The 22,270-nt window shown below is 41.9% G+C and overlaps 1 protein-coding gene across 5 annotated transcripts; it reads right to left on the reverse strand.

The window, feature by feature from the left end:
- Positions 1 to 741: 741 nt before the first annotated feature.
- SERCA (ATPase sarcoplasmic/endoplasmic reticulum Ca2+ transporting SERCA) lies at positions 742 to 19,292 on the reverse strand. Of its 5 annotated transcripts, none has more exons than XM_065481133.1 (14): positions 19,138 to 19,292; positions 15,166 to 15,344; positions 15,083 to 15,100; positions 14,465 to 14,547; positions 12,392 to 12,866; positions 12,161 to 12,333; positions 10,229 to 10,929; positions 9,023 to 9,215; positions 8,217 to 8,552; positions 6,556 to 7,065; positions 6,366 to 6,499; positions 6,185 to 6,302; positions 5,108 to 5,225; positions 742 to 1,516 (listed from the first exon to the last, which is right to left on the reverse strand). In XM_065481133.1, the coding sequence occupies exons 2-14, from the start codon at positions 15,281 to 15,283 to the stop codon at positions 1,482 to 1,484; spliced, it is 3,012 nt and encodes a 1,003-aa protein (XP_065337205.1). In that variant the 5' UTR covers positions 15,284 to 15,344; positions 19,138 to 19,292; the 3' UTR covers positions 742 to 1,481. The 5 variants fall into 5 exon arrangements, with proteins under 5 accessions (XP_065337205.1, XP_065337207.1, XP_065337202.1 ...); XM_065481135.1 differs by having other exon boundaries at positions 1,430 to 1,901; XM_065481130.1 differs by lacking the exon at positions 742 to 1,516 and having other exon boundaries at positions 3,322 to 5,225.
- Between the last annotated feature and the right edge of the window lie 2,978 nt (positions 19,293 to 22,270).

Genomic DNA, 22,270 nt, shown 5'->3' on the forward strand with positions numbered 1-22,270 from the left:
GTTTTTGACGCTACTATCAACTGGTGAATTTTAATCAGGACAAACTGAGACCCCTTTAAAAATCTGCAATTTTTAAGAAATTAACAAAAAAACTTTCAAGGCTCAAAAGTGTTATTTTTTATATTCTCTCACTATAAAATTTTCATAATTTTTCTCAACCGAGACGCAATAAATTAATTTCCTTTGCTCAAAAAGAGGGCGTAACCGGTAAAATTCGAAAAATTGGATTTTGGTCAGAAGCATTATGGTCAGTAAGTTTTTAAAATAAAGAAGTTACTATAATTTCATTTTGAGCAAAAGAGCATTTTTTATTTTAACGATATTTTATCAAATTATTTCAGTTTTGAAAATATTACGTGACCACAGGACAAACCACTGATTTTATTTTTTCGGTATGAAATTAGCCTGTTGATTTATTTTTATCCAGATTTTTCCTTCATTTTTAGCTTCATCGCCATTGACACGCGCTGACGAGTATAAATAATAAAATTAACACTTTAATATCTAGCGAACTAATTCAAATAACGCTTGTACAATTTTCCAACCAAAATATTTCTGGCTCTTTCAAAATGTTTTTAATTTTTTCGCTTATTTTCGCGATTTATGCAACAGAGTGCGAATTATGAGATTAAAACGAGATTTTTAATAAGGGAATTAGAGATTAGAAATCAAACTTTCCTAATTTTTAGACATTTTTCAAATCCTCGTGGGGTTTTGGTTTGAATTGAAAGTCATTCGTGGTTTTGGTGTTTTAAGTCAAAAAACTTTATTCGTTTGTTTGTTCCATTGCCACTGGCAGAGTCGTTCTGCCGGAGAATTACATATCCGAGGGAATGGGAATGAGAGTGCAGCTGATTTCCATTCCTGATTTTTCGTCTGAGCGTGGTAGTTGTGTGTGAGTGCTTAATATTGTGTATTGGATTCTTTTTATTTTCATTTTGCATCGGTTGGCTGGCAGAGAGCGCGTGTGGGGGGCAGCAGGCCGGGGGGCGGCGGCGGCGGCACGGGAGGCGCGCCGAGCACGAGCCTCTCGCGTGCAGAGCAGAACGACTGCCGCGAGAGAACAACAAGAAGAAAGAAAGATAGATAGAAGGTCGCGAGGGGCTCGCGGGGCGCGTGTCCCAATGCCGACGATCCGCGAAAAAAAATGTTCGGCGCTGCGTGCGCGTGCGCATGCGCGCGGTGCTCCGTCGGTCGACACGGCAGCAGCAGCAGCAGCAGCATTCTTTGTTAGTACAGCATTGTTAAGTCACAACTATGTCCCTAGAAAATGTGTAGGAAAAGAAAAAAGAAAGCGCTAATTCTCAACAGATGGTCTCTGCACAAATAAATTATATTTACATACGAGATTAAAGTATAATAATTAATTATCGAGAGTGTCCGAATTCGGGTTTAGAACTTTCGTCTCTGATTTTTGCTACAGTGTGTATTTTTATTATTTTTTGGGAATAATTCGACGGCGGGGACGCTCGTCGGCCTGCTTAGTGGGCCATCTTGTCGACGACCTTGTCAGGAACTGAAATCCAAAGCGACAGAGCAGCGCATTAGCCACGTGTGGGTGTGTCCGCCGCGCACAGAAAGCAACACTGGGGGGTGAAAACGCATGCGACATTCATTTACAACTTAATCGTAACTTAGGGGGCTGACTTTTGTGTCTTTATTCGGCGTCTGTGTGTATTTAAATATAATAATTATTCTCTATTTTAATTTTAAGTAATGCAAAAAGCCTGCGTATATTTGTCTACACTTGCGGTGAGTGCCTTTTTACTCTTCCGAATCAGGTTCGATAAAAAATTGTCAGGGGGCGACGAGTCAGGGTCCAGGAGTCCAGCGGGGCACTGCGCGCGCGGCCTCTCGTGCGCTCTTGTCTCTCTAGTCGGACTTTTTTACCAGCTCGGGCACTGTTGGAAAACAAGAATGACGACCAATTAGCTCGTTTTTCGCAGCTCCACCTCCATCGGCACAGACAGCGAGCGAGCGAGCGAGCGGCAGTTGCAGCGGCGCGAAGAATTCAGGCGCCGCGCCGAAAGCAGCACAGAAAGCGAGCGCACAGACGAGGAAAGCTTCACGTTGGTTCATCGCGGCCTCGCGGCTCTTTCAGAGAGGCCCGATTGCGTGTACGTATATATGGACAGGCACGACACATTTCTGCTGTCGCTTCTACGACAGTTTTTTTACGTATTTTTTTTCTCTAAAGGCACATGAAAAGCGAAACCAATTGAAGCAAAGCGGTTCTGAACAAAGACGGGCTCGAAGACTAATTTTTGGAGCGAAAGGATAGTAAAATGAATTTATTTTCAATTAAATTCTATTTAATTTGATGTATTAGAGAGCAAAATCTGTCCAGCCAATCACGGTAGAAGCAACAGTAAATTTTTTCTTTTTTTAAAAAATTGTTTTTAAATTTCTACCGCGAATGGCAGAATTAAATTTAAATATTTTTACTCAAAAATGCCTAAAAATCGCAATGTTTCTCTTAATTCACGTTAATTCACCAGTTGCATAAACCCTAAGTGTTCGAAGCCGCCAACAGATGGCGCCACCGTAGACTTTCGATTTTAAGGCACTTCCGCTGCGATTTCAGACTCAATCTAGCTACTGTGCATTCTTCAATTAATTTGCTATTTTTTGACGTGCTGGAAACCAAAATCGGTTCAGCCATTCGCCGTAGAATCGTGAAAAACTATTTTTTGAAATAAAAAATCTTTTACAACGTTTCTACGGCGAATGGCTGAACCGATTTTGGTTTTCAGCACGTCAAAAAAAAGCAAATTAATTAAAAAAAAGCAAAATAGCTAGATTGAGTCTGAAATCGCAGCGGAAATGCCTTGAAATCGAAAGTCTACGGTGGCGCCATCTGTTGGCGGCTTCAATAACTAAGGGTTTATGCAACTGTTTCATTCGGCACTTACCCTGACTCCCCTCCCCTCCCCTTACAAACCAATCAAGCTTCCCTCCCTTTAAAAAAATCCTTTCCGCTCCAAAACATCACCTTAGAAAATCCAGATTAGGCAACCTGCTCGACTCAGGTGCTGCACAGGTTGCCTAACCTCGTCTCATTCAGGTAAATAAACAAATTTGTCAAGTATATTTTTTTTGCAGGTTTTTTGCATGTTGTATAATGTACTATATATATTTACAAAGTAGGGGAAAAAATGCAGCTTACCTTTCGAGATCAGCTCTGTCCGGCAAAATGCAAGCAACAAGCAGTCTCAAAACTCAACTCCAAACGGAAGATGCACACACTACTTTTGAGATCCAGTTCAAAACAAGAGAGGAGAAAATTCAAGGTGGAGAGAGGGAAATAAAAAGTCGAGTTAGTGGATTTGAGAGTAGTTTGATTACATGTTAGTATAATAGTAGGTGTAGGCCACATTATTTCTCCAATATGCGTAAGAATACATCATGATTTTTTGTTTCATTCTTTCTTGCTTGGTTGCGAAAACGGCCGGAGCGTCGTCACTCGACTCCTGTGTCTGTCTGTCTGTATAGTGATTAGTCCTTCAAATTGGCACGGCAGCACTGAACTGGTCTCCAATTCGTCTTGGTTCTCTCGACATGCGGTTAATTTTCATTTTTCATGTTTGTTTCTCAGGTAAAACAGGCCGTTCGCGGGGTTTTCGGATCTACTTTCGCTCGGCGGAGGATCGAGCTCGCTCTGATTGGCCGGCGGCGGTATACGCTTTTCTGCCGGCCAGTAAGAACGCGCTCATTCCTCCGCCGTGCGAAGTAGATCCACCACGCAAACGGCGGATTGGCGCTTAATTTTTAATGCTGAATCCACACTGGTGTACTTACATTGCTTGCACAAAATATCACCTGGCCTTAATATCCGTAAATCGAAAACTACAAACAATCAAATCTACGGCAGAGTAACAATTTTTTTCTGTTTTTTCAATTCGCCATCGCACAATTTGGTTTGTTTGCTGCACCAACGCCGAGAGTGAGTGTGAATGTGAGAGTACAGCAAAATCACAGACGCTTGCTTGCTCCGGATTTTGGGCGAGGAGGAAAAATAACGCACACTCGGTTACAACCAAACAGCAAAATTTTCCATTTTTTGTTTTTTTAATACAAATCAATCAATTTCTTTCGGAAAAATCAACAACAATAACAACAACCATGCTGTAAGTATCCAAAAAATTGTGTGTTTGTGTGTATTTGTCGGACACGGTAAAAAGAATGATGATTTCCGAGATAGAATTGCACCCGTTACCTCGTATTTTAATTTAATTTAATCTAAGAGGGGAGTGTGTGGCCCGGCGAAAAAGGCCGGGCGTCTCGTAAGGCAAACTAGCAACTCGTCACCCAGAGAAACGAGAAACGAACGCGCGCGCACTCACTAAAATTATAGATTTACGACCCATACACAACGCAGTTCACGCATCAGAAACAATTAATTAAAAAATAGTAAATTCTCAAACGTAATAGCGTACAGTTTGGCAGAGATGAGAGTAAAGAGGAGGATGAAAAAAGAAGGAGAGAAATAAATTCAAAAACAAAAATGGCGTCCAATCAAAATAAATTATTACCTCCAGGCGTGCCGTTAAAAAACCGGTCGCCATTTTCAAAAAAATGGCGCCGCCCTTCCCACCCGATCAGGCCCGACTAATTTCTTTCTTTCTCTCTCAAGCTACGAAATCAAAATGCAAGCAGCCGCAAAAGCCAATAAATTATGATACATCTCGAACACTAACAGAAAAAAAATTATAAATTGACCAGAGGCGGACAGCCGCGGCATCGAAGGAAGAGAGAGTGTGTGTGTTTGTGTGTGTGTTAGAAATAAATGAAAGAGGCGTTCGGATGCTTTTCGAGTAGAGTGTGTGTGTTTCTTTGGATGAAGTGTATTGATATATAATGCGAGAAGTAGAGGAGCAGCAGCTACATTCATTCATCTCGTTTGTTTGTTTGTTTGTTTGGTTTTGACACACGTGCCGGCTGAGGAAGCTGAAGTAAAATCGTCCTCGTGGTTGGTTTTAAAATAATTGCTTGTTACTTTTGGTCACAAGACACTCGTGTTAGATGGGTCCGTACACGATGAGCACGGCATACACGCCCCACATCACACCCATCCAATGCAAATCTCTCGGGTAATAACCACGCTCACCGTCAGTGATCTTGCGGGCGCAGAACTTGAGGGACTCGTCCAGCAGGATCACAGGGATGGAGAACTTCATCACGGTTAACCATTCTTCTCCGTTCAGTGGAGTGACCTGGAACACACCCTGCACACACGAACGGTCAGTAACTGGCAGTCAAAATTTATCCAAGTTAACAAAATTAAAATTAGACAGGAAATATTGTAAAAAATTCTGAAAATCATGTAAAAAAAAATGCCAAAAACAGGAATTTTGGCACCAAACCCGGCCCATCGACGCCTTTCGGTGCCAAATGAAGCGTTATAAAGTTTAAATCAGCCAAGGGCCCATACGTGAATTTAAAAAAAAAATCAGAAAAAACAGATTTTTGGGCCTTTTGGGCCGGAGGGGCGCACGGGGCCGCTTTTGGGTCCATTCGACGCAGAATATTACCAGGAGTCCAACAAACATTGGTTAGCTAATCTACGACCCATAGGAGCCGAAGTATTGAATTTTAAAGGCCGAAAAACGTGAATTGGACATTTCAAAATTCTGGTTTTTGGGGCCAAGCAGGGGCCTTTTGGGCCAGGGGGCGGTGATTCCGGCACCAATCGATGCCCCTAGGTTGGGCACGTCTCCTCATGTGCGGTTTTACAAAATCCGACCGTTTTTCAAAATACCGCGATTTTTTAAAGATCCAATAAAAAAACAAATGGAAAAACACAAATTGTACAAAAATTAAAAAAATTCTTCAAAGCCCGATTTTTATTCTTGTTCAAAACGGGGACCCAAAATGAGTTTCAAACCGTTCCATTGCATTTGTAAGTCTAACTCTGGTCTGAATACACATTTTAAGCTTTCTCGCGGCCATAAAAAAATAAGAAATAAATGAAATTGTTTTCAAAATCACGCGAAAATTGTTTTTCTGTTAAAATTTGACGGATAGATAAGACCTTAAAAGAAAGGTCTCGCCGGGCCCTACCACCTGATCCACCCTGACAACCTTTAGCAGGGTACCCTACCCTGATATCGCTAAAAAACAATGAAATTTGAACCAAAAATATTTCTGAGCTCCGGAATTCGCTCCGAGCAGAAAAAATTCTTACTGAGAGGATTTCGACGTAGAGGATGACGAAGTGAAGCGAGAAAGAGAGAGCCATGGCTCCGCACAGCCACAAGTTGCACCAGGGAGGCATCACAAGCAGAGACTGGTTCTCAGACAAGCTGTCGAACGAGAAGTAAAATTTAAGTTAAAAATATTTACAGCAATTAAAAAAAAGAAATAACCTGTTCATGGCGTTCAACATTTCAATGGTGACGAGCACAGACAAGGCCATGGTCATTGGGTGAGGGTCGTGGAAGATCTTGCAGTCAACACCCTTGAAGTCGGGGTTTTCGGCGAAGCAGGACAGGTGGTGAGTCTGTAAATTAATCAGTAGTAAGAAAATAAACTCCTTTGGATCATTTATAAACGGACCAGCTGCCAGTAAGTGAGCCCAGGTCCCTCAGGGCTGTACATGAACCACCAGGTGGCAGCACCAACAGTGGCGGCGCCGACGTAGCTGCCGACAGCCATGTAACGGAAGAAGAGCCAGCCGGAGATGAGAGACTCGTTGGCGCGGCGGGGAGGCTTGTCCATGATGTCCAGATCGGGGGGGTTGAAGCCGAGGGCGGTGGCGGGCAGACCGTCAGTCACAAGGTTGACCCACAGCAGCTGCACGGGGATCAAAGCCTCGGGCAGGCCGAGGGCGGCGGTCAGGAAGATGGACACGACCTCGCCGACGTTGGAGGAGATCAGGTAACGGATGAACTGCTTCATGTTGTTGTAAATAGCGCGGCCCTCCTCGACGGCGGCCACGATGGAAGAGAAGTTGTCGTCGGCCAACACCATCTCGGAGGCGGACTTGGCGACGGCGGTGCCGGAGCCCATGGCAATACCAATTTCAGCCTTCTTCAGGGCGGGGGCGTCATTCACACCATCACCAGTCTGGAATTAAATTCATTTTTTCATTTTAATTTTACTCTTTTAAAGCAGCTGTGCAGGTGAAGGTAGTGGGCCTCCATAAGTTATTACAAAAACGGCTCCCTCGACCCAAAAAATCACCAAATTTAGAATTTTGGCGCGAAATGCGATCAATAATCAACGCGTTTTAGTTAGATATTATGTATGAAGCAGTAAAAATCACCATCCGGTTCATAGGTGAATTTAAAAAAATTATAACCCAAAAACTTTAAAATTGCACAGATTTTGGGGGCATAAACGGAGGCGGGGGTGGAAGGGGGTCCAATACGACCAACAGGACGCAGAATTTTATGGCGAGTCTGGTAAACTTTAGTTTAAAACTGTGCGACCCATAGGAGCCGAGCTATTAATTTTTAAAGTCCACAAATCGCGTTATTACATTTCAAACTTTTGTTTATGGGGCCCAGGCGGGGCCCCAAGGGCCTGACGGCGCTTATTCTGGGACCAATCAATGCCCCTTGGAGGGGAATGTCCGCCAGTGTGCGATTTTCCGCGATTTGACCATTTTTTGAATTACTGCGAATTTTTTTCTGCTCAAATTTCGAAAAAATCAAAATTTTCAAAAACAAATTCACCGCGACCCGGATATGCCATCTAAGCTAGGCATCGAATAAAGGACATTTTGAGAGATTTTTATTAACTTTGATCGGGCGGTTGATTTTATATAGAAGTGGAAATTTTGAGTTTTTTTTAAAACTTTCAGTTTCCGGTAGAAAATATTTCGCGATTCGGGAATAAATTCGACAAACCCCAAGATCAATCGACTTTAATTTTTATCTGGGAATATTTTGAGACCAAATACGAGCCGATCCGATTAAAACCCCAAGACAAGATTAATTTTGAAGTTTGGAAAACGTGAATTTAGAACTTTTCGTAAAGATATCATCGGGAAATCAAAAATTCGCCAATTTTCCCAACACAGGAACCCAAAATGGATTCCCACCAGTTCCATAGCACGCGTAGTTCCGACGCCGGTCTGTAAACAGACTTAAAAAAAATTTCGCGCCCATAGAAAAATTAAAAATAAATTTTGTCGGGTTTTTCTCCGCTTGTCCGACTATTACTTGAGGAGGGCCTTCTTTAATGTTTAATATTCCTCTCTTTATCTTTCTCACCATGGCGGAGATCTCGTTCTGTCCCTGGAGGAACTCAACAATCTTGGACTTGTGGGCGGGCTCGACGCGGGAGAAGAGACGGGCACGTGCGACGGCGGCCTTCTGCTCGGAAAGGGGCAGGTCGTCGAATTCGCGGCCAGAGTAGGACTTGCCGGTGGTGTCCTCATCCTCGCCGAAGACGCCAATGCGGCGGCAGATAGCCTCAGCGGTGGCCTTGTTGTCGCCGGTGATCACGATGACGCGGATGCCGGCAGCGCGGCAACGCACAATAGAGTCGAAAACTTCCTTGCGGGGAGGGTCAAGCATGCCGCACACGCCGACGAAGCACAGGTTGTTCTGGAAATTAATTAAAAATTAGTAATTTCATTTAGTTCATTAATTAAATTATATAAAAAATTGGACTGATTAAAACATTTTTAATTATCAAATTTACGTTTTAAATTTTGATGCTCCGAACGTTTAAGGAAATAATACCCATTAATTAATTGACGTGGCATTGTTTATTGTTTGCCTTTCTAAAAATTTCGGGGCATCATTGAGCCGATTTGCATCAAAGCGAAGTCGTACAAAGCTCGAGGCTAATCCGCATTCACAGGCGAGAAAATAATTAAGCCCCGAAACCCGCCAGTGCCGCTTGCCAGACGGTTTTTTTTTCTCTATCAGAGGCGGAGTGCATCTCTTTAAAGCCGTTTTTAGGCCACTTCCGAGCATTGTTCCACCCGCATTACTCTCTCTCTCTCGAGATAGAGAGGGACGAATTGGGTTAATAAGGGAGAAATAATGAGGCGCCGGCCTGAATCACCAACCTCGTACTGGAAGAACTTGTTCGAGTCGCCGAGATCCATGTCCTCGGGCTTCATTGGGTTGTCGGCGGTGGCGAGGGCCAAGCAACGCAGGGTGTCGCGGCCGGTACCGTACTGGCGGGTCACGTCCAGGATGCGGTTCTTCATGGCAGTGGTCAGAGGCACCTTGGTAGTACCAATGCGAGCGTGAGTGCACCTGAGGACAAAAATTAATAAAATTAAAAAGTGTTCACTAAGGGAATAAAGAGGTTAATAATTAAAAATATTTAATAGCCATTAAATCTTGCGAGTTTTGGCACAAAACATGAGCAAACGACGCGTCTTGTCGCGGGGAGTCGTAATTTCAAGTAAGAAACTGAATCCAGTCTGTAGGGGAATTTAAATAAAATAAAACCAAACAATTTAAAATGGGGCGCGGGCGAAAATTGAGCTCAAAACACACAAGAGTTTCACGGCGAGTCTGATGAACTTTGGTTTTTTCATCTACGACCCATAGAAGCCGAGTTATTATTTTTAAAGTCGAAAAAACGCAAAATGTGACATTTCAGACTTTTGGTTTTTTGGGCCCAGGCGGGGCCCTATGGGCCGGACGGTGCCGATTCTGTCACCAATCGACGTCCCTTGATGAGGCGCGTTCGCCCGTGAGCGGTTTTCCAAAATCGGATCATTTTTCAAATTTTCACGAATTTTTTCTGGCCAATTTTCGAAAAAGTAAAAAAAATTGCTCTTCAGCTAAGGCGTAATATACCTGGGATAATTAGACTACAAAATTCAAGCTGATCCGATCAAGTTTCTAGGAGGGGATAGATTTTTAACTTTGAATTTTGCACTTTTTCCGCAAGGAAATCGAAAATTTGCAATTTTTTTTCCAAACGGAGGAAACTTAAAAGACTCCATCGCAAGCAGAAGACTGCCGCCAGTCTGGAAACCAATTTTCAGATTTTTCACGCCCATAGAAAAATTAAAATTATTATTTCGGTTTATTCTCTTTGTGCAACGCAGTAAGCGCAAAAGCGAGAATAGTTTTTTTTTATTTAAATTCTACCGCTCTTTAGATTAGCGACTACGACCCCTCATCAGACAGGTCTTTGATTGGACTTTAACCTGGGATACCCTAACGACCTTTTTCAGGGCATCCCGCCCTGAAATATGCTTTGGAGTCGATTTTAATGCGATTTTTAATAATAGCAACAAATCATTAAAAATTACCTGTCGAGCACGCCCTCAGGGGCGCCCTTGCAGAAGAGCTTGGGTCCAGAGCCGAGCTTGGAGGCCTTGAGGGGCACGCAGTAGGAAGACATGGATTTACGATCGCGGGAGAACTCAAGAGTGAACTCCTTCTTCCACTTGGTCTCGACGTCCTGGCGGACGACGATGGCGGAGGAGCGACGGTCAACGCCGCTCTTGGGAACTCCGAAGGGATTCAGTTTCTCGGCGAGCACGATCAGGGCGGTCTCGGTGGCCTCGCCGACCTTCTCGAAGGCCTGCTTGAACTCGTTGAAGTCAATGGCGGAGTCGTTGCACATGACGCAAATGGTGGACAGCTCGTGCAGGGTTTCGTAGTCGGCGGCCTTCACCTTGGAGCCCTTGAGGAAGACTTCACCGATGGGCTCGTAGGTCGAGCCGGTGATCTCGAACTCGTCAAAGGACGAGCCGGTCGTGTCGTTCTGGTTGAACACAAACATTCTGCTGACGGACATCTGGTTGGTAGTCAGAGTGCCGGTCTTGTCGGAGCAGATGACGGACGTGCAGCCGAGGGTCTCAACGGAAGGCAGAGAGCGCACGATGGCGTTCTTCTTGGCCATACGGCGGGTGCCCAGAGCCAAGCAAGTGGTGATGACGGCGGGCAGACCCTCAGGAATGGCGGCCACGGCCAGGGCGACGGCAATCTTGAAGTAGTACACGGCACCCTGGAGAAAGAGATTAGGTTATTCACTGAATAAAGACTAAAATATAAGCGCCAGCGGCGGCGAAAAAGCAACAAAAACAGTCTGGGCTCAATGTCAGGTCGCGTGACCTGATAAAGGTCGGTGACAGGGGACAGGGAAGGGAAAAAATCGTCACCAAGTTTGCTTGAAATTAGTAAAAAGGCATTAAAAACCGGATTCTGAGCAAATCTCAGGTCGGAATACCCTGAAAAAGGTCGTTAGGGTATCCCAAGTAAAAGTGGAATCAAAGACCTGTCCAATGAGGGATCGTAGTCGACGATCGGACAATCGGCTGAATTTAAAAAAAAAATAAACCCATTTTCGTCGCGCAAAACCGAAAAACCGTAAGAAATTTATTTGAATTTTTCTATGGGAGCGAAAAATCCAATAATCGGTTCCCAGACCGGCGGCGATCTTTTGCATGAGATGGTGTCCGTAAAACTCTTTAGATTTTCTCAATTAAGAATAAATCGCGATTTTAAGAATTTTCATGTTGCAGAGATATCGTAAATGTCACTTTTTTTAAATTTTAAAAATTATCAGCTCCCAGTCCCAGGATTTAAATCAGATCGGCTCTTTTTAGTCTTAAAATGATCCCAGGTAAATTTCGCGTCGACTGAGGAACAAATTTTTTCGAATTTTTGTCCTGAACTGGATATCATAGAAAATTTTGATTTTCCGAAAAATGGCCGGACAAAAATTCGTTAAAATTGTTAAAAATGATTTAATTTTGATAAACCGCACACGGACGAACGAGCCTCACCAAGGGGCGTCGATTGGCGACAGAATCGGCGCCGACTGACCCATAGGGCCCCACCTGGCTCCCAAAAACCACAGTTGGCAAATGTCACAAGTCACGTTTTTTCGACTTTAAAAATTAATAATTCGGCTTCTTTTGGTCGTACTATGGAAACCCAAAGATCATCACAATCCCCGTGAAATTCCGCGTGTTTGAGGCCTAATTGTCGCCCTCGGACCATTTTAAAATGGTTGGATTTAATTTTTTTATAAATTCCCCTTTGGACCAGATTTAGTTTTTGACTTGAAATTACGATTCCCACGACAAAAACCCGTCATTTGCTCAGGTTTTGCGCAAAGATTAGCAAATTTGCCGATTTTTTAAACGGGAAGGTAGGGAGAGGGTTTGGTCTTAACTCAAAAATTAATTTTTGGCCTCAAAATACCATAAAAATTAAAATTTTAATTTTTATACCTTGATCCAGGAGCCACCATGAGCGGGATCGTTGAAGTGTCCAATGTTGATGGCCCAGACGGCCACGCAGATGAGGGAGATGACCTTGGACAGCTGCTCGCCGAACTCGTCAAGCTTCTGCTGCAGGGGCGTCTTGATCTCCTCAGTCTCAGTCATCTCAGTACGAATCTTACCTACGAGCAGAGTGAAAAATTTATAATCCGGCCCATAAATTCATAAAACTAAAATTACCAATGGCAGTGTTGAGGCCAGTGCCAATGACGACGCCGCGGGCCTTGCCGGCGGCGACGTTGGTGCCGGAGAAGATGATGTTCTTCTTGTCCTGGTTGACGGCGCGCGGGTCGGGCACGGCATCGGTGTGCTTGATCACCGAGACGGACTCGCCGGTCAGGATGGACTGATCGATACGCAGCGTCGTCGACAAGATCTTGATGAGACGGATGTCGGCCGGAATCTTGTCTCCGACGGACACCTCAACGACGTCACCGGGCACGATTTCCTTGGCGCGCAGCTTCTGCACGCCAGCCTTGTCGCCGCGCACGACCTTGCCCATCTCGGGCTCGTACTCCTTCAGCGCCTCGATGGCCGATTCAGCGTTACGCTCCTGCCACACGCCCACAACGGCGTTTGCGATCAGGATCAACAGGATGACAAGAGGCTCGACGAACGCGGTCACCGACTCCTCTTCCTCAAACATAGCCAGGACCTGCGAGAAAGTAAAAAATAACAATTTAATTAACAAGATATATTTTGTGAATTTAAATAAATAAATTCAAAGTTGATTTTAAAAATAAAGGTTAAGCTCAATTTATAAAAAAAAACGTTTTTTTTCTCAATTTTAACCAGTTTTTTAATTGCAGGCAATGTTTGCGCCTCAGTTTTCAATAATTTTCTAATTGTTTGCTCATGACCTCGACTTGAAAAATTGTCAGAGGGAAATATTTTGAGAAATTGAGGCAGCAAATGGCAATTTAAAAGAAAATATCAGCACAGACAAGGAAATTTTGGCCATTCCGAACGCCAAATTTTAGATTTTAACGAGAAAAATTGACAAAATTAATTTCTACCATTTCTCGCGCAAAAAATTGGTAAAATTGAGTTGTAAAAAACCGGATGGTAAAAGCAACCCTGTCAATTTGGCTGAATTTTGGTCTTTTTAATGCGAAAAATCGATTGGTGGGTATTTTTTTTTTCTTAAAAACTTTATTTTAAAATTGTTTCTAGATGACAAAAATGACCTACATGCCCTGGTTTTGCGGCTCAGAAAGTTTGAAAGCATTATTTTGAGATACTTAAAAATTTATCGGCAACAATCACAAATTTAGGGACTTTTCCGGGAATTAAAAATTAGGATTTTTAACCTTTGGAGCTTCATAACTCATAACTCGCAAACAAAATCGTTTTACGGGACAAAATTTATTATTTTTCATCGAAACTTTAAACGGTTCACTTTCACCACGGCGTCTAATGGGGATTTTCATTAAAATTATACAAAAATGGGCAAATTATTAATTTAATGACTAGTAATTTTTGAAATTTTGACTCTTTCTTGATTTATTGCATTTTTATAAGGCTAAAAAATTCCTTCCCACTTAAAAAAATTATATGTAACAAAAAATGCCACAACTAATTTTTAACTTGGAAAATATATTAATTTAATTTTTTTTAAATATAGCAAAATTTAACTCTTCTAAACAGTGTCAAAAGTTCTTCCTGACATTCCTAATCTTAAATAACTTTTTCGGCCCATTAAAGGTAAATTAAAAACCACAAAACATTGATTTTGACTTATTTTCTTCCTAAAAAAATTACGAAATTTAAAGAAAAAATTTTCGAAAGGAAAAAACGGTTAAAAATCTCTATTAATTCCAGCATAAAATTAAGACTTATTAAGATTAAAATGTTAATTTTTATTGAAAAATTAAAAAAAGTTTCCAGTCGAAATTAGAGAGGATTAACAACGAAAATGGCTGAGGTGAAATACAATCAAAAAATTAATTAAAAGTACTCTAAATTTGATAGAAATAATAAAAAAACATTTATTTGACAATTTTTTCCAATGAGAAACTTAAATATCGTCATTCAGTTCGATATTTCGTAATTTTACGACGGTAAAAAGTAAATTTAAAAAACCCGCCCCACCATAAGTTATAAAATGCAACAAATTAAGCAACACCAATATTTCAAAATTTAAAATGCAACACGTTCCGAAATAAACCCCTGTTTAAGATTCCAGCTTGGCTTTAAGGCATGATTGCAATCATCGATTTGTAGATAAGGAAAAATGATGGGCGATCAACTTACGAAGGAAATGATGGCGGCCAAAAGCAGGATCTTGACAAGGAGGTCATCGAACTGCTCGAGAACAAGCTGCCAAATAGTTTTGCCTGAAAATCAAAGTGCATTTCGTTAGAAACTTTGGATCGGTTTTAACATTTAGAGAAAGGAAAGCAATCCTCGATTTGTTTATGAATTCAAGCGTTATCGGCATTTCAAGGAAAATAATTAAGTCTGAGCTGATTACAACTTCCGTAATAAAACATTACTCGGTTTCTGCGTTTTAAGAATAATGCTGTGCGAGCCGACCCAAATTAGAATCTATTTTTAGACCGTTTGAACGATTTGCACAGCCCGCGGGCAAACAATACGAGTCGAGATAAGGCATTTCGCTGCATTTTTGGTCGGTAATAGCTGGCTTGAACTTTGTTCCGCGCAATTATCTATGCACAGTTCGGCCGTCACACCGTTCGGCCGGCGAATTCAGGAATCTATCGCGCCAACTGATAAGATTACACGCGTGTGTGCATGTATATAAATTTCCGACGCGCACGACAATGCTCCTTATCTCGGCCAGGATGGCGCAAATCACTGCGTATTATTTTTCTAGGTAAATTAATTCTGGTGCTCGTTCCTCGGACTCACCCTCTTCTGCGGGTAGTTCTGCAACAGAAAAGAATGGGCAAATTAGTTCAGTTGTTGCGTAATGAGGCTGGCGAGGCGCTCACCGTTGAGACCATATTTCTCCTGGTTCCTCTTGACCTGGTCGGGTGTCAGGCCCTTGTCGAAGTCGAGGTTGAAGAACTCGACGACTTCTTCCGACGTCTTTGCGTGACCATCATCCATGATGAGTTCGTCTGTTGCTCGGATTCCTCGCGAGATTCAGCAACTCATCCACACAATCCTACTGGAACAGCGCAGAAAGAAAGAATTTAATATGCATATTTTTCTCTCTCTCACACGGAGGGAGTGAGTCACGCAGAAAGCCGCAAACGCACAGCTTGGCTTTCGTTCAACCGAGTCTCGGGGGCCTGCGGGGACCGTGGGGGCCACGTGTACTCACGCCGGGGGCCGCGGGCGGCCGAGGGTGCTTCTCCCTTTGACCGAAAAGTGTCCGTTTCTGTCCGTCTTTTCTCGCAAGGCGGCCGGACCGGAGACGGCGGAGGCGGCGGCGGAGGTGGCGGCGGCTGCTGGGGGGTGACGCTCGCTCGTGCACGGGGGGGCGCCGACGGAAAAGTGTGGGAAAATTCGGCCGGCCTACGCCAATCGCAGCTGAACAACACACGAGTGAAATTTCATGCTGCTCCACATACACACCAGCAGATGAGAGTGGCTGGTTGGCCGAGCGACGCGCGCGCCTCCTCTCGCCCAAGCACGCAACCGCGCGCCTACATACGTGGTGCTCCGTCGCTCAGCCGGACACGCCCCCTCGCCCGGTGGCGCCAAAATCGTACATAATACCGAATAATGAGCAGAATTCGCGTGGATTTCAACCGGGAATTCGTCGGATGTTTGATTTAAGAATTAAATTCTTTGAAAATGAGCTCTAGATGGGTTTTTCAAGCCAATCGGATTCGTTTTAATTGGAAAATGACGTTTTTAGAGGAAAATTCTTGACAAAACTTGGATTCTTGGTGTAATTTTCGCGCCTTTTCTAAAAAATTTCAGTTTGAACGTAATCCCAAGAGTTAAAATTCTTAAGAATTTTATTTTTTGTCTTAATTAAATAATTTTAAGAATTAAAATCCAGTTTTCCAAATTTTCTTTCGATAATTAACAAAAATTCCAGAAATTTCCGACCTCGTTTGGAACAAAGTGGAACGATTTCGGGCCGCTTTTGGCCGTGCAGGCGAATTTTGGCGCGCGCAGCCGCCGCGGACGGCATACAAAGCGAGCACCTGGCCGCTCGCTCGGCTTGAAATAAAACTGAGGCCTGGGAGCTAGTGGTGCGCGCCGCCGAAACACGACATAGAGATGCCCACGACAGATTTTTCACCTTGCCTCTATCCTCTCGCCGATCGTGTCCAGCCAGACAACATCTCCAGCAATTAATTTATTTCTCGGCTAAATCGGATTAGTGAAAGCAGCAGCAACAGCAGCTCCTCAAAAGTCAACAGCCGCGCGCGCGTGTGTGTGTGTGTTTTAAAGTTTATGGCGGAGCTAATATGCCGAGAGTAAAAAGCCATTGACGACGAGACGCCGCGCGAGAGCACACATGTGCAGTAATAATAGCCAAGCTAACTAAAATGAAATTGGAGCACACACTATACTGCTGAACAATGGAGCGTGTGCGCGCGGCGCTCGTAAAGCAATTGACATAAATAATTGGAGCCGCGCGTTCGAACAAAACGTTGCCAATCGCCGCACAGAGTTACACACCTTGTCAAGCAATCTAATTTGGATCGGCTGTTTGCGACACTGCTTCTATTTGAAAAACATCCAGAAAGAGCCAACAACGATTAACACGAATTCTTGCGAGGATTTATTCGTTACACAAACATGATTTTTTTTTTAATTGGACGTGTTTTTAGAGTTTATTCGACCACCAGCTCCATTCCTGATTTGATTGGGAATGTTTTTAGTGTTTAAAGCCACCATTTTGGCGCCACTGTGCATTCAAGAATTTTCCGAATTTTCGGTTACTGCAATAATTTCAAATTCAAATCCGTCAAAAGGAGTGATTTTGGTTTCCAGCACGTCAATTAAGATCTTTTAACGCCAAGAATCTACAGAAACAAGATTAAATCTGGAATAAACAGGAAATCTTAAAAGAACAGTGCCGCCATGTTGGCGAATTTCAACGCTAAAAAATTCCCAATCTGATTCAAATAATTCTTGATCATTTTTAACTACCCCAGGGATAAACAACGTTGAATCCACCAGGATTCCACCTAGATCCACCGGGATTGGCACTTAGCGTCCTACCAATTGCCAAGAAAACGTAAAAATTTAAAGAAAATGGCGTCCAACGGTCAAAATTCTAAAAATTCCGAATTTTCCTGCTTGTCATCGGCATGTATCCCTCCGTGCAGCCTCCACTCGATCGGCGCGGCGCTCTCTCTCTGCTATTTCGGATCCCATTTTTTCCGTCTCTATTTATTTGCAATATCGGATGCAGAAGCGTGCGTGTGTGTGTGTGCGTACGTACGCGCGCGCGTGTCTCAAAGGCGGCATTGATTGCTCTGGTCGTTTATTTGGCCGACTTGAATGGCTTGAACGCAGCGTGCGGAGCAGATTGAGCGGAGCAGCCAGTGAATCACCTGCGTTGAAAATAATTCGCAATCAACTTCATACCAGAAGTGCCAAGCGGGCAACAAGGAGGGATTTTTAATTTGTTGCGTCACTCGCGCTGCTGCTCCACTGCTGCTCGCGTTTTATTTTAAGTCGAGCGTTACTGTTACCGCCAGGGTTCGCGGGGCTCGAGAGAGGAAATTATTGAGGAAAAAAATCTGATTGAATTTTAACACAAAAAAAATCAAAATGGCTCTTTTCGGGGAGGAAATTGAAGGGTTGGACGGATAAAGAAATTTTCAGCTGTTGAATTAACGTCCAAATTCTTTAAATCATTTTGTTGACAAAAGGTAAATTTGAAAAATAATTGAATTTTCTCAGACATTATTTTATGATTAATATTAAACTGTTGAAAATTGAAAAAAGGATTTAATTTATTTTAGTTAAATTTGGAAACCTCTTGCTAGGGATGAAGAGGAAATTTTCGTGGCTGTATTTTTGAATAAGATTTAAATATTTTTAAAAATTGCTAAAAATCAAAGGAAATAAAGATTAAAATCCGTGGAAAAAATACAAATTAAGATAAAAATCCACAAGTTAACGGAATAATTTGCTAAATTTTGTGAAGAAAAAGTTCAAGTTGAGAATTAAATTAATTTTTAAACAATTGGTTGTTTTTCTGAGCATTTTCTCGTCACCAGGAGCGTCAAATAAGCACGTATAGTTAGAATTTTCTAATTTTTAAATTAAATTTTCAATCCAAAAATTCGGTTTTAATGCAATTTGTTTTAAAGCGAAATAAACTGTCCACAAATGCTTCAGAAACATTCCAGCCGTTTTTAAGGATCAAAATTTTCTGATTTCATCCCCTAAAAAATTTTAAATTTAAATTAGATGGTGAACTGTGTCTGCATTTTTTGTCTTTTCTCTAGGCGAGAATGTGGCGGCAGCGGCTCCAGTGTTCTATTTTGCGCCGGACTCGTAATTTCGGGCAGTCGGTATTTTTAAAACGCGGGGTGCGATTGTGTGCGGATATCACTCTCTCTGGCTGCCGTGTGTGAGTGTGTGTGTGTGTGTGGCGGTTGGTCAGGCAGAAATTATGTATACGCTGGTGGCTGGTGTGGCGGAGGGCGCATCGCGGTGGCTGGCGGCCGACGCAATTGTAAAAATAGCGCCGCGCCGCGCTAGGTGCGGAAAATGTGTTACGCTCGGTCGGGCCGGCGCGCTTGTTGTGGACGCATTTAGCACGACTGGGGGTCGCTTCTCTTTTTAAAATGATTTTGGCAAGCCGCGCTCGCTCGCTCTCGGCCCTGGCGTGTGAGAATTCGAGAGAATTGAACAGGATTTTTTTTATAAAAAAATAAAACTTGCACACTTTTTGCACTGATCACCCGCTGGACACGCACAATAGCACAGTTGTCGGGGCCGGCCGGCGCAGCAAAAGGGTGCGACGGGGGTGTGAGACTCACCTCGGTGTGGGGGGTGCGTCCTCTGTATCCCTGGAGCTTTGATGCTAGCGCATGCAAGGGATTAAAGAGCGACACAGGCCGCGTCGCTGGAGCAGGATGAAACGAATCGGGGCACCATTACCAGGCCACCCGTGCTTAAATAACCGCGCACCGCGCCGCCCCAGCCGCCGGACGGGGGTTGACGCGCGCCTCGCGGGCCCGCGGCCAACACCCGCCCCTCTCGCCCTCTTCGCCTGCTCCGCCACTATAGCCGTCGCGAGAGCGGAGACGAATAATAAAACGCATTCTCGTCGCTCTTTGCAACACACACCTGTTCGTTCGCCTATGCATTTAGGAAAAATTGCAATCGTTCAAATTCTCCATCAACCCCGGGAAAGCTGGAGGTGGGGCTCTTTAGGGGTGGTTGGCAGGAATTTTTATGAACGAGTTGGTTGGTCTTAACGTTGGGATTGAAATTATGCAACAGCTCGGGTAAATTCCTAAAAATTCTTCCCTTCAACTTTTTTTTACTAAAATTAACAAAAAATTTATTTTTAATAAATTGTGAAGACGTTCTCTTTTAGTATATTAAATTTAGAAACATTTTTAATCCAGCAAACACTTGAATTCACCAAAAAATAATGTTGATTTACTCCTTTCTTTATTGGATATTGAACCCTTATTATTTATTCGGGTATAAAATAAAATAGCATTAAGATAAAGAGAGAAAGATAATTTCTAATTATTTTAATATTTATTTTATATATTTTTAATAATGGAAAAGTCCTGATTACATTTTATAGTATTAAAAAATGTTAATATGTGAACAGGAATTTTATTCTTTTCGGTGGAGGTATTTCCCTAATTGACCTACGGCTCACCTGAAAATTTAAGGTCAAAATTCCAAAAATTGTATACTTTACAGGGGCTTGAAATCTTTCAATTTTTGAAAACAAAAATCTATTTAAAGGAATTTTTGCTGCGATTTTAGAACCAAAATCGGTTAAGCCAATCGCCGTAGAATCGTGGAAAATTATTTTTTTAAATATAAAATATTTTCCAAAGTTTCTACGGCGAATGGCTGGACTGATTTTGGTTTTCAGCACGTCAAAAGAAAGCATATTTAGTGAAGAATGCACAGTGGCAGGATTGAGTCTGAAATCGCAGCGGAATTGCCTGAAAATTAAATTTATTACGAAAGTATACAGTGGCGCCAGCTGTTGGCAGCTTCAAACACTAAAGGTTTACGCAACTGGGGGATTTAGCCGTTCTTGGTGTCGATACCAATGTTTTTGACCCCGCGGATTTCAAATATAATGTCAAATTTGCATAAAAACATCTCCCCATAAATTTAATTTACATTTTTGAGCCCATAAAGGCTTATTATTGTTTACTAAAAATAATTATTTTCCCTAAAGCTTTTGTCTAAATGATATTTATTTTATATACATGAATTCATCTAAATAAAAAATTACTAAATTTAACTATTAAAATTAGATCATAATTTTTACGGTAAAACGACTGATTTTGTTCTGGAAATCTGTGACAACAATAAATTTAAAAAGGTTGGAAATTTGCTTAACTGTTTAATCAAATTACTAATTAATATCTAAAACGAATAATTATAGTTAAATATTAATATATAACGTACTTTTCCTATTTTAATTCTTAGCAAGTACCAAAATTAATTAAAACTTGAGAAAAAATCATCAGGAAATTTGGATTTTTCGGAAGAAAATTTTCCTTATCGAAAAGTAAACGATTTGAAGAGATTTTTAGGTTTCTAGGCCAATTTAAAGACCTTAAAAACCTCTATTTAAAGGGCTCCATTATTTGTTGGGCAAAATTGTCATATATACTAAAATAAAATGTATAAGGATATATTTAACAACTACCTTTTGAACAGTCAGGATATTAATTGCTTGCGGACACGTGTATCAGTGGGAAACGTTGATGTAACTAACTGCGTGTACAGGCCCATATATTATCACGCTATTATTTTCCTAATTTCCTCTATTTTCAATGCCGCGCGCCGCAGCTGAGGCTCGTAAGCCATAAATATTGTTGTTGGGTCGCGTGTGACGTAACGAGTTTGGCACATTCAAAAGTGACGTCAAACTGATACCCAACAGCGATCGCGCTTTTCAGCCTCCGCAACTTTCGCTCTTCACTATACAAATTGCAAATTGTCTTTCAAACTGGGATAAATTTAATTTTAATTGTTTTGCATTTATTTCTATGATTTTCTGACAAACGTGAATTTTGTGGCATTTATTTAAATTAGCTCATCGTGATGAAAGTTGCATATGAAAATAGATTTTCAAAACACAATAACAAAATTGTTCTTGGAAATAAACAACAACCAAAATATTATTAGAGGAATAAGATAGGGAAACAGATGCAAAAGCCAATGACTGAATTTTTATCGATAAATATAGTCGATTATTTTTAGATAATTTTTTCGTGCAAAATAAACGGCTTTAGATTGATTTTTGACACATCATTAGAATCAAATTTCACATTTTTCAATTAATATTGTCAATTTTCCGAAACTAATCTAGAAAAATCTTAAAAAGCCGACGATATATTCAATCTCTTGTGGAAAACACCCATTAATTAATTTTATTTAACTTCTAAACTGCATAATTTTAACAGGAAACACTTCTCTTGTTTTTATGTATTGGTCGTAATTTAAATAATTTGCATTTTAAAAAAATATGCCATTGAAGTGTACATTTTTTATATTAAAATTGTTAGAGGAGCAATAATTCAATCAGTATATCAATTAACCTAAAAATAAAAATCAGCCTGTCAGATTGTAAGGCGTTAATTAAATTTATGGGTGTCCAAGCGGACAACTATACCACGTTCCCCCGGACATTTTCCGCACGAGTGACCACAGAAAGGTTAATTTGCTCGCTAATTTCTGCTTCCGGCCAGGAATTAAACGAGCTGAACGCGGCTAAACGAGATTTATTAAACACATCAATCAAATCAAAAGCGAGCAGAGCCAAAAAGCACATCCGCGCACATGCGGGGGCGAGTGCTCGAAAAAAAAACAGTAATAATAACAACTCGAGCTGATCGTTGCACGGCTCGTTCATAATTATCGTTCCCGCGAAATCGGTTTTTCTTCCTAGCAATTAAGACTTAA

This window comes from Cloeon dipterum, chromosome 2 (genome assembly GCF_949628265.1).
Source record: "Cloeon dipterum chromosome 2, ieCloDipt1.1, whole genome shotgun sequence".
Taxonomy (NCBI): Eukaryota; Metazoa; Arthropoda; class Insecta; order Ephemeroptera; family Baetidae; genus Cloeon; species Cloeon dipterum.

Coding starts and splice junctions, on each gene's coding strand:
- SERCA (XM_065481130.1), bottom strand. CDS start 15,283: ATGGATGATGGTCACGCAAAGACGTCGGAAGAAGTCGTCGAGTTCTTC. Junction 9,216..10,228: donor CCTGAGGGCGTGCTCGACAG/GTAATTTTTAAT, acceptor TTTTGTCCTCAG/GTGCACTCACGCTCGCATTG. Junction 5,226..6,184: donor TCTACGTCGAAATCCTCTCA/GTAAGAATTTTT, acceptor TCGTGTGTGCAG/GGTGTGTTCCAGGTCACTCC.